The 17,833-nt window shown below is 40.6% G+C and overlaps 1 protein-coding gene across 1 annotated transcript in view; it reads left to right on the top strand.

Annotated features, from left to right (window-relative positions):
* Window positions 1-7,710: 7,710 nt before the first annotated feature.
* The window catches only part of MYOM1 (myomesin 1), a 72,150-nt gene continuing 62,027 nt past the window's right edge, over window positions 7,711-17,833 (top strand). The window contains exons 1-2 of the mRNA XM_081996832.1: window positions 7,711-8,263; window positions 16,242-16,379. Of these exons, the coding sequence (XP_081852958.1) occupies window positions 7,836-8,263; window positions 16,242-16,379 (566 nt within the window). The 5' untranslated portion in view covers window positions 7,711-7,835. The remainder of the gene's footprint in view (window positions 8,264-16,241; window positions 16,380-17,833) is intronic.

The raw sequence follows: 17,833 nt of genomic DNA, 5'->3' as shown, positions 1-17,833 counted from the left end.
AAATTTAAGGTCGTAAGATGTAAGATGTCACTGGATTGCCTCAGCTGGAGGTGACAGAAAACTAGAGAGATCTGAAGATGTTAATCAGTCAGGATGACTGTGATGTAACGTATGTGTGAAAAAACCCAATGCCATTCTAAAATTTATCAGTTGAGGTTTTTTTTCCAACAGAGACAGAAATGTGTCACAGTATGAGAGTAATGGTTTCTAACGAAACCTCTTCTGGAGTACTGTGTTGTGTTCAGGCCACCCGTGGTGTAGAAAGATAACTTCAAGCAGGACCAGGTACAGGTGGGCTTTGCTAAATTTATGACAAAAGGATTCTCCATCATTACCTGTCAGCAGGCAGAAGGAAGGAGCGCAGACTGGTCTCTCCTGTGCACACGTTGGCAGCGATGAAGCTGGGACCCGAGGTGGAGCCGCGCAGTCTTCCCGGCCGGAGACCCCTGAACGTGGAAGAGTGGGTGATCCACACAGCAGCTCACCCGAGCTGTTTGATGCTGCAATGCTTGGGGTTCCCAGCATATAAGAGCGTGTAAGATTATCTGTACTATTTTCTTCCTGTAGTCTTAGCTCTAATCCACAGCACTTTGACTGATACCTTAGAGTCTGAGTGCCGTTCTTACTGGAGTCATAACAGACCAGCACCTTCCCATGCGAAACAAGCAGCAATGTTCAGCACTCATAGCGGAAAGCTTGCACCAGCATTGGTTCATTTCATACCATTTATTTCCCCCTATTTTTGCTTGCTAAAATAGAATCAAATACCTTTCTTATTTAACCTTTGTTTTCCTGTAGAGCGACAACGGGAGGGCTAGCGAGATTCACAGGCTGGCAGTGGAGGAAACGGCAACGTCCTCCTCTTTATCCAGCCCAGCCTCCGCATCAGTGAGGAGGAACTTTCTGATCGGAGCTGCAGGAAACTTTGAATGTAATTTCTATCCATGTCAAGGAGAAAGTGGCCTTGCACGTGGGCTTGCAGGTGTGAAGCCAAACTCTCAAGCTGCAGTAGGCTGCTCCTAGACCCTTCTGTTACATGTCTGAGTCCACGTGAAATGCGTGAATCGAGAGTGACATAGAGAACAGACAGAAACAGAGATTGACTTTACCTGGTGATTAAGACCTTCTCATGGGTGAAGGTAAGGGAAGGCAGATCTCCCTGGTCTTCAGTGGGTTATGAAGATGGCTAGATAGGGTATAATGGAGAACAGCACATCTTCCCAAAGTGATTATTTCTGGAGAAAAATGTCTTTTTTTGAGAATCCATTCAGAAAATTGGACCCAAGTTCAAAAATAAATTCTGGAAGACAACACACATGCTTAAAAACTCTGTCCACCAAAAAATGTTTTGCTAGTTTTATTTAGGACTCTCCTGTAGTGAAGGAGATGGACTTGGTTGCTGTGGAATTTGACTAATATCCACAGCTACAGGATGATGTAGCTCTGAAAAATTCAATGGACAAACAGTCTAGAAAGCTCTTTATTCTGCTGTGTCAGGTTCTAAATTAATCTTCCAGCTTTCCCATTCAGAAAAACAAACTGGTCTCTGGCACTGTGTAATTCTAATTAGACAAAACTAACATTTCCGAAGACTCTGTCTCCCAGGACCAATGTGACTAAATACATATGGATACACAGTGCTGCAGGGTTTCTGAGACTTACAGAGCTCCAAGTGGTTTGAAACATGTACTTTGGTATTCAAATAGGAGTTAAGTGGTTTAAAATTAGCTGTGGATGTTATCTCATTTTAAAGCCAGATAAAAGTGTGTAAATTTAAGTGCCAAAATAATTAAAGAACCCAAAAGATTTTGCTGTCACAGTCTTATCTCCATTTTATTTTCAGAACAAACAGAGCCAGCACAGAATTTGAAAACTGTATGGGACTTGGCAGTACCATTATATCCAGAAAAACACTGAAAAATGTTGTTTAGATTTTTATATCCCACCTATGATCTATACAAGTTGTATTGCAATGAGAGCAGAGAAGCACGATGTTTAATTGTTTTAATTTCTACATGTCTCTCTGAAATTTTCAAAAGCAATTTCCATGTCATTAAGTATTTTAATATGTCAGTGTAAATGACACATGGTGAAGGGGTGGATCAGGAGTCTGTAATACAATCCAGGAGCCATCCACTAAGGCCCCTTCCTTCTCTAATAAAAAATGTATATTATAGCCCAGATTCTGTAGCTCAGTAGCACTGCCATTGGCACAGAATTCTGGGGGAGAAAAAGTTATATTACGGTTCCCATTTGTCATTCTGGCTGTTGCAGATCTTGGCCTGAGCCAAAGTGCAGTTCGTATGACTGTACAACTCTTTGCTGGCCATACTTCCTGCGCTTGGGACCAAAGACCAAAAACCCATATAGAATCATAGAATATTTGGGTTGGAAGGGACCTTTAAAGGTCATCTAGTCCAACCCCCCTGCAGTGAGCAGGGACATCTTCAACTAGATCAGGTTGCTCAGAGCCCCGTCCAACCTGACCTTGAATGTTTCCAGGGATGGGGCACCTACCACCTCTCTGGGCAACCTCTGCCAGCGTTCCACCACCCACATTTTGAAAAATTTCTTCCTCATATCAAGTCTAAATATACCCTTTTTTAGTTTAAAACCATTACCCCTTGTGCTATTGCAACAGGCCCTGCTAAAATGCTTGTCCCCATCTTTCTTAGAAGCCCCCTTTAAGTACTGGAAGGCTGCAATAAGGTGTCCCCAGAGCCTTCTCTTCTCCAGGCTGAACAGCCCCAACTCTCTCAGCCTTTCTTCATAGGAGAGGTGTTCCATCCCTCTGATCACTTCTGTGTCCCTCCTCTGGACCTGCTCCAACAGGTTCCTGTCTTTGCTGTGCTGAGGGCTCCAGAGGTGGATGCAGGACTCCAGGTGGGGTTTCACCAGAGCACAGTAGAGGGGCATATGTAGCTGAGAAATGGTTAGTGTAGCTGAGCAGCTCCTGCTGTGGAAGATTAAGAGGCATGTGAACTTACTCCATGGTGTAGCATCAGGCAGGAGGTAGAGACTCCCCAGGGAACAAGTAGCTAGTGATGACAATGAAGAGATTTCAGGTCGAATCAAGGCAGGTGAGGAAGAAGATACTGGTGAACCATTGTACAGAAAAGCCTGGGACCCACTGGCCTCGTCCAGACCTTCTTCTTGTGGTTCCACTCATAAGGGAGAAGGCCCCAGCAGAAAAGGAGGATCTGGAAAGTTCTCAGTTGTGTCACATGGTGAGTGCGGTGGAAAGTGACCATAGCAGAACGGAGAGAGTTAATATTTCTGTCAATGCAAATGAGCAAAATAAAGTGGACTAATCACTTGTAAGTTAAATGTTCAGTGTAGAGCAAAATCTGTATTTATAATGAAGTCACAGTGCATTCCACATATTAAACCTCAGATGACAGAAACTTTTCTGATGGACTGTTCAGCCACATTTATTGTACATTTCTGTGCCCAAATGCTGTGACCAAAATGAAAGAAGACAAGCCCGTTTACCCCTAGAGGTAATACTGTTTGATTTAGAAACAAAAAGTTGAGTCTTAGAGTTGCGTTGTTTATATTGACTTAAATGCCTCATGAAGTCATGTTCTTAATTTAGTATTTTATCTTAAATAAGATGATAAAAATGTAACATCTTGTCAACAGAACAAATAAAGTACATTTTTATTGAATGGTAACACATTTTATGGCTTTATAGTTTTGCTGCTAACTACTTCTCTAGGTTGTCTGTTGTTAAGCTGAAGTATCTACGTTACATGCACTGTGGCTTGGCATAAAAAAAAAAAGGAAGGAGCTCCTAAAACATTCATATTCTTGTACCATGGCAAAGGTCAATACAGAGACTGATCTTTCCTACTTTCTGGCTCATGACACAATAATTGTTTTTTCTCTCCTAAATCTGATTTAACTAAGGAAAAAAACCCTAGAAATAATTTTAAATCGGAGTGCTGATCTTATACTGAATTTAGTGAAGATACTTAGAAGGGAGAACTCTTAGTTTGAAACTGCTGTCACCGTGTCTTTGCACAGAGATAGCACGGGGCATTGGTATCTGTCTCTGTCTCTCTCCCTCTTCGATGCTATATTTATCACGCCCCCAGCCATACAAGGTCTGGACTGGGGCTCTGACATTCCACTGACTGCAGGCATTATTTTTGTTCTGGACCTTGAAGTCCAGTCCTTACCCCTTGTCCTGACTACCTCTGTCTTTGCTGGCTTCATCGTTGCTGTATTTTCTTGCTTCATCCACTTGAGAGCTATTCCATTTGCTGCTGATTGTCTGGGCTCTGGTAAGTGTTCCTTTATGAGAGAAGATTTTATGTGTTCAATTCTTTTTAATCTTATTCCTCTCAGCTCAGCAGTTATTTGAGGACTTGTGGATGTGAACTGAAGATATCTGAGGGTTCAGCTGTGAAACAAAGCAAAACAGTGCGAGGGTTCACTTATTATCAACTCAACTATCCTTGCATATTTTCACAGTACTCTCAAATGAAGCATGCCTCACTGAGATACGGGAGGAATTTGTCATGTAACCTCCTTTGGGCTTAGTGAATGTGTAAATAATCTAAATATTTTCTAGTTGCATATCATGTCTTGTGATTTGTAAAGCCATTGACTGAGCTGAAGGAAATGTTATAATTTTTTTTTTCCTGCTTATAAGTGTTTCTGGTTTTTATGTATTTCACTATTTTCACTGATTGATGGAGTAGATCTTTGAAGAATTACACAGACTGGTAAACAGCGCAAGAGGTAATGCCAATAAAATCACTTCCTTTAATGTGTGGCTACAACCTATGAACAAGTACAGAACTGTCTGTCTGGCATTTGAAATTTGCTGAACATATAGTTCCAAAACCTGCATATTCATCTAAGTATGGCCACTAATATTTTTAGGCCAAGCTCTGCAGTTATTAAATTCTACACAGATCTTGAGAGGGAGTGTTGCCCTCACACTAAAGGGGGCTGATTAGTGGACATAAACTAAGTAGGTGCCAGTAGCATGGATTTTATAAAACTTAAGAGATGGGAGTCGGTCTGATAATCAGACAGTGCTCCAAATAGGAGCAAAATCCTTACAAGGTTCAGAGTCGCTTGTCACCTCCAATAGCATCAGACTACTATATCTGATCAGACTAGTGTAACTAACCAATCCTGACCTGTGAGCAATGCTTGAGGTTTCAGAGGCAATATAAAACACAACTCATAGTGTGATAAAATACCTATAAAAGGAGTTTCCTCTTACATGGATTGAGTAAGAGTTGGCCTTTGGTTTGAACGAGGAGAGCTGCTTCCTGCCCAGCTCCTACCTTACTGCCTTAGTTCTTGCTCCTGTCATCGACGGCTCCTCTTACTCCTGAGGACAGTGAGGTCCAGACCTTTTATGTTTAGAATAAAATGGTTGCCTTTATAAATTTTAAACACGCTGACTGTAAGGCCACTGCTTGTTCTTTCGCTCTGATAAGATGTAAATGAAATGCCTCGTTTAACTTCTCCTTAATGGGCAAGACGTGCAGTGCTTCATACTTTTGGATTACCTTCCTTACTTTGAAGCCTGGAAGGTTGTGGGAATCCCTGAGCAATAGGACTGAATGACTGTTAGCCTTGTGGCTCTTGTATCTGTGATGAAGCTAGCCAACACTGCAAATAAAGCTGGTGAAGACAAAAGGAGACAACTGCAGTGCTCTACAGAAGGAAAACAGGATGTTCTCATGTTCCTTCTCCTTCGGTCTGCAAAACAAGGCTCATCTGTACACCTTTACTTTGCTCAGCAGAAATCACAATGGCTTGCAAACCTGAAATCTAGCTCTGCGGCGCTGGGAAGGAAAGCAGTGAAGAAAACAGGAGGAATCTTCTGAAATTAGAGAAATTGAGTGGAACTACATGCTACCGGAAGCCAACAAAGTGAAATAAATAACACAAAATATTGATAGCTATTAGAAACAAGAACACTAGACAGAATAATTGCGTTCTTTAGACTTACATGAAAAAATAGCCATCAGGAGAAATAAGGGAGTTAAAGAGTAACATAAGTTTTTTCCATAGAGAACAATGGGCTAATGCTCTCTCCTGTTCCTCCCCCTTCCTCGGGTGAAAATAAAGTAAATGGATAAACTGGTCTCCTTGAAGCCATAGTTCCACTGTGGTCAGGATATCAGCAATTTCTTGTACATACTTAAAGACTTCTGAATGACCTTCTTACTTTCTTGTTGACTTTCTGCAAACAAGTGATCTGTTCTGTTACCATGCAAAGATCACTTCCCTTGAGAGAGCCCTGAAATATAAGAAAGTTGAAACATTGAGGGTTTTTTTTAATAATTTGCCTTAGTTTGGGTGCGTACCGGAGCAGTTACCAATAAGAATAGTTTGCAATTTATTGACTCGCTATCAGAACCAAATACTAAAGAAAGCCAAGGACTGAAATCTAGGCAGCATAAAGACCAGGGGAAAAAAAATAATTAAAATCAAAATTAGACTCCAGCTCTGTAAGTGTATTTTCTATCAAAACGTCAGATAAGTAGTTTCATTAACATGGACAAAACCAGAAGCAGAACAAGTCACTGCTGTGACTGATATTAAAAAAACCCATCCAATAGCAAACACCTCTCACCATTGTTTCTGAACCTTTGAATTCTTTTAAACGTTCCCCCACTGTAGCTCATTTCTATTCATAATCGTGTACCTCTTCAGGGGCAATCCTAGCCATGTTGTAAGCCTACTTACCAGTGATAAGAGAAAGAAAGGTTGTCATGAGGGGTTAGTAGAGGCAAGTTTGCATGCCAGAGGAGAAAACGTCAGTTTTAACAACATTATAATAAAACAAAATAACAAAATAAAGATTGAATTGTCAGCTGGGAAAAAAAAAACCACAAAGGGAAATCCTTCCTGTGCTCAACCCTCATCCCATTTTGAGAGGGGAACTACCTCTCACTTGATCAGATTTCCTGCTATGAGTGACTGCAAGACTATCTATTGATGACTGTGCAAAGTAAAACTTAGGTGGGGATAATCGGCTGGAAGAAGTTTCTTGATAATCTTGAACATGACATTCTAGGTTAAAAAAAGGGGTCATATGGACTGAAGAACATGATATTATTATAGTCAATATAGACAGACTGTATCCCTGATTAAACTGGGTAAGTACAATAAGCCATTTTAAATGGATCTCTGGTATCCCATACAAAATGTAATGCGTGTTTATAGAAAAAAGGGACATCTTTCTCAATCTTAATGTTTTTAATTCACTGCTAAGATATTAAACAGAATATTAAATTCAATCTGAAAGTTGGATTACAAAAATGAATGAAATGTTCATATATTTTTATTTCCGCTTATAAAGTATTGAATAGCCATGTTGGAATTGCTCATGCCTTTTTGGATAATTTATTACTGTATTCTCTCTTTTGTAATTTAACAAAAATATTTACACTATCTCTGAAGAAGCTGAGCACATAAAATGTCATTAGTTTGCAGTAATGAGTGGAGAAGTCAAGCACCTGAGACTTCAGTAGTCTGCAGTAACAGGGAGACCAACTACACATGAACAGACGCAATAGTGCAAGGTTTTCTGCTCCTAATGAATGACATATGAGCATCTTGAAACTGAAATACAAACCTATCTTAAAGTCTAAAATGCATCATAAAAAGATAGCCCTAAATTTATTGCATTTGATTTTTGAAGTTTGAAGTTTGAAGTTGTGTTAGCTTTTTTTTTTCTGTATTATTTGTATGCTAAGGCAGGATTTTCTTTGACATTAGTCTTTCTGTTTGATCTGTTCTTTTTCAGACACTCTCCTGTTATATTCAGCAACGTGCAATAGAAACAAAATTAGAAGACATCCATGATGTCTTTACCTTTCTACCAAAGGCACCATGAGCACTATGACCGTGCGTACCGCCATAAAGCCCTGCAGTCCACTGTAAGCCAGTACCAAAAGGAATCAAAGAGCAGATCTGCTGTCTATGCTCAAGGATCTACAGCTTACGCTAGGGGCTCTGCAGCCTATCGACATGCATCTGCAGCAGACTTCAGCCTTGACTCTTCAGCAGCGTATAGTCGTGGCTCTTCAGCCTATGACCTTGAGTCAGCAGCCTACAGCTATGGATCTACAGCCTATGATCACTCTGCTGCACAGAGTAAAAGATCTGCTGCATACAGTCTTGACTCTGAATCCCTCAGCAAGAGCTCATCTGCCTACAGCCATGGATCTGAATCCATCAACAAACTGGCTGCAGCATACAGGCTGGGATCTGAAGCCTACAGTCTTGGGTAAGGAAATCTGTCTTTGAAACAATATTCTGGGACAAAAATATCCAACCACCTCCCATTGAAATCAATGGCAAAACTCTCCTCCTCTTCCACAGAAATCGGCTCTGTAACTTGCTGTTAATGTATTTTCCAGACTTGGTGTTTTCCGTTGGCTTTGGCAATGGGAATGACAGTGGATGACAGATTAGTTTTTTGGACTAAATCATATAATGGTTCGATTGCATAAGAACAGCACTGGCAAAGCTGACTTGCCTGAATGATGACAAATATGAGTTTTGTGTTCCAAAGTGGTTAGGCATGACCTCTCCTCTCAAGTTGTTTAGCTGTAGTAGCACAGCTGAAGCTAATATGCAGCGTTGAGGCTGGCTCTTATCTGTCCAGGTTGGAGCAGTAAAAGAACTTAGGTCTGTTCACACAAGTTTGAGCTGACATGTCCAGATATCATTAAAGAATTCTTCCTCGGCATAATGGTTTCATTTTTATGCGGAGTGATTCAAGAAATTGAATTTTTCATGCTGTCAATTGGTTGAGGCATACTATTTCCAAAGTAAGAATACCCTGAAGTGTTCATCTTGTACTAGAAGAGCAGCTACACTTAGCTGCCATGATGTTCATTTAATTAAGATAATAAATATTGCTCAAGCCATTATATTAGCAGAATATTTCAGATATCATAGCTTCACATTATTTGTATGTATCTCAGAGATTTACAGAAATTAGGGGAGTATTAAAGTAAGATTAGAGCAGCTGTTAGCAATAGAGGAAATGATCAACAAATTATAGCCCAAAACATCTGCTCGCTGTTATGTTAATACAAAATTTAGAGTATTATTAGCAGAACTGACCAAGACTTGTCCATCAGAAAATTTAAATTTTGAAAGCTGAATATGCTCCAAGGATTGTGGTTAAAGATGGAATTTTGGTCAAAACCACTAAGAGAAAGACTACCTGTACTGCAGTAAACAATACCTTGTGATTACAGCCTTCACTTGGCTTTCAGGAAGTTCAGGGTCAAGTGTCTGTTTGCCAGGGTCGTTCAGGAATTTGAACCTCAGGCTCTTAGAGCCCAGATGAATGACTTGACTATTTGACTGTCTTGGGTTGGGTAATATCCAGTCTTTGCTGTTGGAACAATTTCACTTGTGCAAATAATTAACCACTGAGTGGAGCAATGAGAAGCTCATTTATAATGTGCTGATGAAGGGAAGCAAACTGGAAATGCTGGGACTGAGAATTATGTTTCCAGAAAAAGTTGGGCAGGGGAAGATATTCCAAATTTCTGCAGTGATGCAGCTATGCCTACACGCTGTTGCTGACCCTAACACAAAGCCGCCTCCTTCTCATAGAAAACATCCCCATAAGAAATGGGAAGATTACTTGAAGTTGCAAAAAATTATTCTAAAAAAAACCTGCTTCCAAGTCCCAGTTACAAACGCTTCAGTGACTCTGGTTTGTCAGATGAGTTTCTTCTGAAACCTGTATAATCTCATCAAAAACTCCTCTAACATCAGCAAAATAATAGTCAAGGAAATTGAATTGCTTAATTGGGAGAGAACTTAAAACATTTCCAGGCTTCCTGATGTTTTGTTTGAGATAACAGCTTTTGTTTCAAAATAGTGTATTTGGTGATACTTCCAAGCTACTCTGTAGTACAAGAGTTGCCAACAGATTGATATGATATCCTGGTAAGCAGAGATAAGAGTGTCTCAGCTGTTAACTTTTTTTCTGTGATCCTGTCCTTGTGCTGGTGGTTTGCAAAACTCAGTGCTGCTATGTAAGACTAGGACTCGGGAAATCAGACCTATATTGTGATTTAAATCTCTCTTGCACAGAACTTAATTAATACATGAGAGAATGTGTTTCTGAATTCTAATCTCAGTATCTAACCTAATTTTATGGTTAATATGGCCTCTGTGTTAGTATTTATGTGGTTTTTGCAGCCCATTTTGCTGCAATTTGCAAGAGGCAAAGTAGAACAAATAATGCAATGTGACTGTATGGTTAAATGTAGTGCCAATTCAAAGAAATTCTTTCCAAGTTTCTACTATCTTCCCCAGATATCCCAAAACACTTCAAGGGATAATGTGGAGACAAAAAGTGTTACTGAAATAAATTTGGCAAATCAAAGACTTTCTGATTTCATCTGTATGAAAGGAATGGTGTAGCAAAAAAAAAAGAAAATACGTCTTCAAAAACTTTCAATTTTCAAAAAGTAGAAAGGCCCCCGAATTGAAATGCTGTATCTAAATGACCAACAACAGTGGTGGTTGCTTAAAACCTGAATGCGTATATGAATCTAAATCCAGATAAAATTCTTCAGCTAACGATTGATTATTGCTTATCACTGGATTTTAACATGAAATATACCTTTATGTATAATGGATATAGTTTTGTGGATAGACTCCATTAAGCCCAACAGGAAAAAGATACTATTCAAATACTAAGCTATTCAAATACTAAGCTTTTATTCAGGTCACTTCTTATTTTTATCTAAAGTAGCTTCTGCAAAACTTTACTGTACTTGCAAAATTTAAGCCTCATCCTTTTCTGTGGCTACCATACAGAAGACAGTGTTCATAAAGCAACACCGTTGACATGCAGTTAGTGCTATGTGAGCAATTTATCATGGAAAAGCAGTGGAGAAGGACTAGGGACTAGGTAACCTGCAAGAACTTGACCTGAGCCCAATTCTCTGACATTGGAGCCTCACTTAAGTGGAAAACTTGCCCAGGGCATGGACATAGACAGCTTGAAGGAGTACAGCTTGCTTTTTCATGAGGACAAAAAGGGCTCTGTTTGCAAGTGGGTTGTCCCTTCCTCACATTTCAAGTCTTCTTCACACCATGACAGCCTGAAGAAGTGAAAGGAGAGAAATGAAAACTGGCAAAACCAAGAGCAAGTACGGAAGCTTGCAGCTTTCCTGGTTACAATTTGCAAAACCCCGGGCTCCTAAAAGAAAGCAAGTCTCACTGTGTAAAGGTTGCCACTTCACACCTAGTCGTCTCTACCAGCTCACAGGGCCACCTCTAGCCGAATGCTGCTTCTTTGGCCTCTGCAGAGCCAGGAGGAGCGGGGCATGCTGCTTCCCCTGAGGAGCAGGCAGGGTCCATACAGGCAAGGGGTGGCAACTCTTTCACAGAAGCTGTTCTTGTGGTCACTCGTCCTCTTCCCTGTCCTGTCCTTGGGGGCTGCTGGCGTGGGCAGGTTGGCTCCAGCTCTCTCCACAGGAGAACCGTCTTCCCATGGCACTGCTCCAATCTCCATGTGCTTCCGAGAAGCTTTGAGTCAGCTCTGCCAAAGATACTTACAACACTAAAGGCCTGTCAAATGGGTTAAACCCGCTTAGTTTTGTTTTTTGGAAGCTCAGTCATTTGCCTTTGCTCAAACTTTCAGGGCTTTTCCACGTGTTACTTTCCTGGCCGCCAGCATTGGATGATCCCATCACGTCACAAACTGGTTGTCGGCCACCAAATGGGCCGGAGACTTGCTTAGAGAGAAAACACAAGTTATTGGTGTGGCTTGGGCATTTGCATATGTTTTGCAGGTCAGGAGAAATGGCAAAAACGACATGGCACAACTCAGGTGAACCAAGCAAACAGAGGAGAGATGCCTTACTAGCTTGTGATCAATTAGGCTGCCAGACATTAAGAGTGAATACTGTTCTTAGCACTATTGTAACCGGGATCGGGACAGGGCTGAGTAAATAACACACTTTAAGAAACATGAGAATACTGTGATCTTGAGATCCCTGCTGGCACTGCTCATCCATGGGTTTATTATAGGTGAGGGCTAAGAAGGTGGCTTCCAAACGTCATAGCCAAGCGTGGAAATTGTTTTAATGAGACCTGCTATGTGGAAACAATTCCCCTTTAAAAAAAAATGTTGTGGAAGCTGTGTTAGGGAACAGCATGATTATTGCCAGCAATATTGCCTGGGCCTGTGACAAATCTGTCAGCAACTTAAAATGAATATAGTCACCGGAGAGCACTTCTCACCTTTAGAGGCTGGCTTTAAAGAGCTCTCTTGTGAAAATCCTTTTTTTTTCTCTCCTGTAACTGGGTTTGCCAATCAACTGTCTCCTCTTTATGGTGAGTAAATTCTAACACTGCATATTAGGAAAGAAGCAGCTGCTGGAAAGATGTCCTGGAAAATGCCTCTTGGCGAATGGAGCTCCTCCAGCAGGTACAGCTGGTACAGCTATTGTGTATACCAAATGCATCCCTGCCTGTTGTTGGAATAAAGTGAGAGACACATAAGAAAATCATGCTAAGGACAAGATACACGATTTTCCAGAGGTGTAAATGAGCTTACAGGTGCCTTTTCATGCGGGGGTGGATTATCTAAGGAATAGGGTGTTGTGGTCCGTAGGACCCATTTCTACATCCACAGGGTGCAGGCTTTCTTTGTGCAGGGTTGGAAACCTGTCCCCTCAGGCACAGAAACAAGGGTGGTGCCAACATGCTGAAGTATATTTATATTGCAGAATAAAACATCAAAACAAAACCTCTGTTTGGGAGTTTCAGAAGCCCTGCACAATGTTGTTGTATTTATTTCCTCTGTTGGGCTAGAGGGAAAAGTGAACAGTGTCTACCTGTTCTTTACCCCTTTACAGGACAATACCTGTGCCTTTAGCATTTACAGTCACACAACTCCCAATTCAGTGACTCTACTGAGAAGCAAAGAAAATGCTGATGTTGATATTTTAATATGCTAAAAACCATCAAGAAATGAGGACACTAAGCTTAGGTCACTAACCTTGATAAGGCAGTACAGATAGTATCATACATACGCTAGCTGGGCATATCAAATGAGGCTGAAAGCTGTTAAAAGGTCATGGTACTGTTCAGCCCTGTGAAACTAGAGAGCACTGATACCCTGTTCCTTCTCCTCCGGGGAGATTCTGTTCCACATATCAAGTAAAAGGTTGGAACATTTTAAAATAAAGGGCAAGATTTTAGCATCTCGTTCAAGAAAGCAGAGTTCTCCTTTGGGCTACCTAAATAATGTTTGTAGACGGGGTTTGGATTTTGTGTTGAACAGGAAGAAGTAATAACAAAAAAGGAAAACAGGGAAATAATCTTCATGATAGAAGTAGTGACCAAGCTGTTTTCCCATGCAAAGATCTCTATTTGAATATGCATTTCTACTAGCCTCCATATAGCTCTGCCTGAACAAAAGCAAACAATAGAAGGATTTGGAAAGGAGAAATATTTTCTACTGCTTAAAACTTACTTAGCTCTTGATTTATGCAGTGTAACTCTAAAAAGATTTGGGAGTTACTCTGGACACCTCTCTGAAAACATCAGCTCTGATGTGGTCATGAAGCAATTAGAAATTTTGGAACAGCTGTAAGGGAAAGTGAAAATAAAACAGAAAGCATATTGTGTCAGTGTGTTAATCCAGGGTATGCTCGTAGCTGAAATACTGGGTACAGTTCTGATCATCTCATCTTAAAAAGTACAGTCTGAAACTAGAAAAGGGTCAGAGAACAGCAAGGAGGGTAGTGGGAGGTGTGGAATACCTTCTGCCTAGAGAAGGTAAGACACTAGAGCTCTTACCTTGGGACAGAGGCAAACATGAGCATGTAATCTTAATGTATAAAACAGTGAAAGATGTGCAGAGAGTGAACAAGGAACAATTTTTACTATTTCTCATTCAGAGCAGCAAGTAAGCACAAAAGAGATTATAGAGTTGCAGATTAAAACAGGTTCAAAAGAAAGTGTCGTTTTCGTATATAAATAAATTGTAAACTCACTGCTACAGCCTCTGTATGCATACTCACTGCATGCAACCTCTGGCTCAGGATGTACCTCCGCATTTGTTTGAAACCAAAAGGATTTATCGGGGCAAGTATTTCTCTACATAAGCTTTCTTTTTACCTGCTCTTAACCATTGCTGGAAGAGGAAACTGGTCTAAAAGCACCATTGGCATCATTCAATGAAACACTTCTCACCGGGGTGCTGCTTGGTCCAGGCCAAGTTTTTGGAAGAGCAAATGACTGAAGTAAATTGGTCGGAGTGTCATGTTAGCAATCTGAAACAGCAGACAATTACAGGGATCCACATAGATCCATTACTCAGCTCATAGTGCTTTTGATAGGCGAGTGCTCCCTCTTCTGCAACCACTACAGAGTATTGGGACCCAACCTTTGCTCTTAGAAGATAGCATGACGACTCTTGTTGCAGCTGCCCATTCCAGAGAAAGAAGAAGAGGAAAAGGCATTCTTAATGCTTTTCTGGTCTTGAGCACATAACACACAAGGGTTAACCAAAGGACGTGATAACATGAAGGATCCAGCACCTGTAATTCAGAAAATAATCAGGTGGCTGCAATGAAAGGTGCCTCAGTCAAGAGACATGCAGTTTAGAAAACTCGGAATAGAGTGGGAATCAGCTGTGCATGTACAGTGTTTTCATCCTAGTCATCATACCTCAGTAAAAATCCCAGTTCCATTCTGGTTTCTCAAGCTACATTGTGATGGAGATTACTGGCAATATGAAGGATTTGGGGGATATTTTCATAAAGCCAGCTATGGAAGGCAGAAAAAATGAAAGTGAGATATTCAATTTCACACGCTTGTAGTGTTTGATAAAAAAAAAAATAAATCAAACAAACAGAACCTATAGCAATTTACTCTTTCCTTTTCAAACAATTTTAGACGTTTGTTTAGATAGGAAAAAAACCCACCATGTAGGAAAGACATCAACAAAAGGCCTAGTGGAGAGTGATGAGAACTGCTATGTATGCTCCCCATTAATTCCCTACATGAATGTATAATCTGGACCTTAACTGAAAACTAAACTGACAGGACAGAGAAATTCTTCTTTAGGAACAAAGAGCAAGTCTGGATTTAATAGTGCTGAAAATGCCTAAGCTGAAATTTTCACAACATTTCATCTACTATCATGAAAATAGAAACTTCTTGACATTTAAACTGAAGTTCAAACAATACTGTGATCCTTCTTGATCTAGAAACAACCAGGAATCAAGTGGCCTCCTAAAGGGTTCAGCCTAAAGCCCCTAGGAAAACCAGTGTCGGTCAGAGTCAAAATTCCGGATTTGTTCCATTTTAAAATAGGACAGCAATAAAAGTCACCTGCTAAGTAAAGAACTGCAGCTCCTTACAGACCAGAGTTCATTTCTGAAAAAGAATTAAAATACTTTGCCTTTGACATTTCTCACCATTTATTTGACAATGAGTTCTCCCAATGCATTTGTGGTTGACTGTAGTGACTGCACCACATCGTTGCCCAACTCAGGAGCGAGGCCATTGAATACCCTGTTTCGCTTCATCTCTTTTACTTTACTCTGCCTGGGCTGTGGGGAGGGGAAGCCTTCCCTGTGGTTCGCTCTTCTTTCTTTCCACTCATCTTTCTTTCCACTTTCTTTCTCCATCTATCTGTGCTACGTTAAATGGCGTTACTTCACGCAGCTCTCCTCTTTCAATGGATTGGGGTGGTATAGGAGAGCAGTGGGAAAGGCAACACTGTCTACTGAGCAATACGCTGCCCTACAATTTCTCTACAGGGACTTAAGGCTTTATTACTTTGAATATATTTGCACATCAACGTTTTGGTTGGGGACCAGACAATTTCAGGACTGTAAATTTTGGAAAAGTAGAGATTATGTGTTCAGATACAATCTTCAGAATTACTCAGTGGTCTCAGTGACTTCAGGATCTACCAAAACTGGGTATACAAACGCTCCAAGTTCCAAGACAAGGAGCTATTAAATGTGCATTGCTATCCAGTATATTTTTTATTCTGTTTATATTTAATATCAAGGGATATCAATGTTATATTTGTAATGGTGAGTTTGTCAAAAGTGCATTTAGTTTTGTGTTTAAAAACTCTGAAGTCACGGCTTTTCTTGCTTGTCAAACAACAGAGAGCAAACATTTATAGTACTGCAATATCATTTTGAAGAGTTTCTTAACAGCTTTGTATTCTGAATTTAGTAATATTATTTTTATTTCAGACTGAAAGATTCCAATTTAATGATTGAAGATCAATCCTATAAGATGAGTCCCAAAGCAAAGAGAGCAAAACAGAATTTGGTATCTGAGGACAAAGAGAATGAAGCCATAGACTACTCAGTGCCCATATTCACAGGACGGTATGTTCATTTTCCTTTTATTTGGTATCTTATTTCTGACATTTTATTGAAAAAATATAAAGTAACAAATCCATTAATCCTTTTTTTACACTCTGGGATCTCAAGGTGATTGTTTGCACTTCACATGAGTGATAAAAAGACAAAGAGAAGTCAACTGACTGGCAGAAAATCTGACACTGAACATCCAGAGCCGGGACAAATGAACCGAGGTGTCTGGACTTTGCTTTGAACATGTCTTCAGGGCCACTTTCTGTAAAATTAAGATTTAATTATAACCCTACTCACTGTGAACAGAACAAGCATGTTGTCCATATTATTTAGCTTATTCTTTTGGCTTGAAGACTTGTTCTGTAATTCAATCTCTTACCAAGCATTAAACATAGAAGCAATGAAACGATATTTCAAAATTAGGGAAGTGATTGTGCCCCTGTACTTGGCACTGGTGAGGTCGCACCTCAAATACTGCGTTCAGTTTTGGGCCCCTCGCTACAAGAAGGACATTGAGGTCCTGGAGTGTGTCCAGAGATGGGCAACGAAGATGGTGAGGGGTCTGGAGCACAAGTCTTATGAGGAGCGGCTGAGGGAACTGGGGGTGTTCAGTCTGGAGAAGAGGAGGCTGAGCGGAGACCTTACCACTTTCTACAACTACCTCAAAGGGGGTCGTGGTGAGGTGGGTGTTGGTCTCTTCTCCCAAGTAACTAGCGATAGGATGAGAGGAAACGGCCTCATGTTGCACCAGGGGAGGTTTAGATTGGATATTAGGAAAAATTTTTGTACTGAGAGAGTGGTCAGGCATTGGAACAGGCTGCCCAGGGAGGTGGTGGAGTCGCCATCTCTGGAAGTGTTCAAAAAACGTGTGGATGTGGCGCTTCAGGACATGGTTTAGGGGACATGGTGGTGCTGGATTAATGGTTGGACTTGATGATCTTGAAGGTCCTTTCCAACCTTAACGATTCTGTGACTCTGTGATGTGCTAATGTTTTGTCCTGGCACAAAGAAAACCTGGAATGAAACCAAGTTCTTTCTCAAATCCGTTGTAACAATCCATACTGATCTCATGTGTTGGTGGTATTTATTGCATGGTTACTACTGATGTAATGTGTCTTACTGCAGCAGTGTCCTCAGTAAAGCTGAATGTGAACTTTATGCAGAAGCCAGGATGAACACGAGCAAGGAGGCTCCCCTGCCCTTTTTGGGGTATGGCATACTGATTTTATAAGGAGTGTCTGGCAGTTCAAGTGTAATTTCTTCAGATCAATACATACTGGGGTGTGGTGTGGAAACTGACTCCTAATTGGAGTCCAGGAGAAAAATTTCTTGCCCACCTGCAGTTGAAAAGAAACTTTCCTTCAACTTGTCTGTCTTCTGCAGCACTGCATATCTCATGGGACACTTCCAAGCTGTTTCTGGGAGTCTGTTTTTCTGTCCAGTGCTTAATCAACATTCAATGTTAC

This window comes from Phaethon aethereus, assembly GCF_964289735.1.
Source record: "Phaethon aethereus genome assembly, chromosome: 2".
NCBI classification, from domain to species: domain Eukaryota; kingdom Metazoa; phylum Chordata; class Aves; order Phaethontiformes; family Phaethontidae; genus Phaethon; species Phaethon aethereus.
The sequence above is the reverse complement of the archived record's forward strand: the minus strand, read 5'-3'. Positions and strand labels throughout refer to the sequence as shown.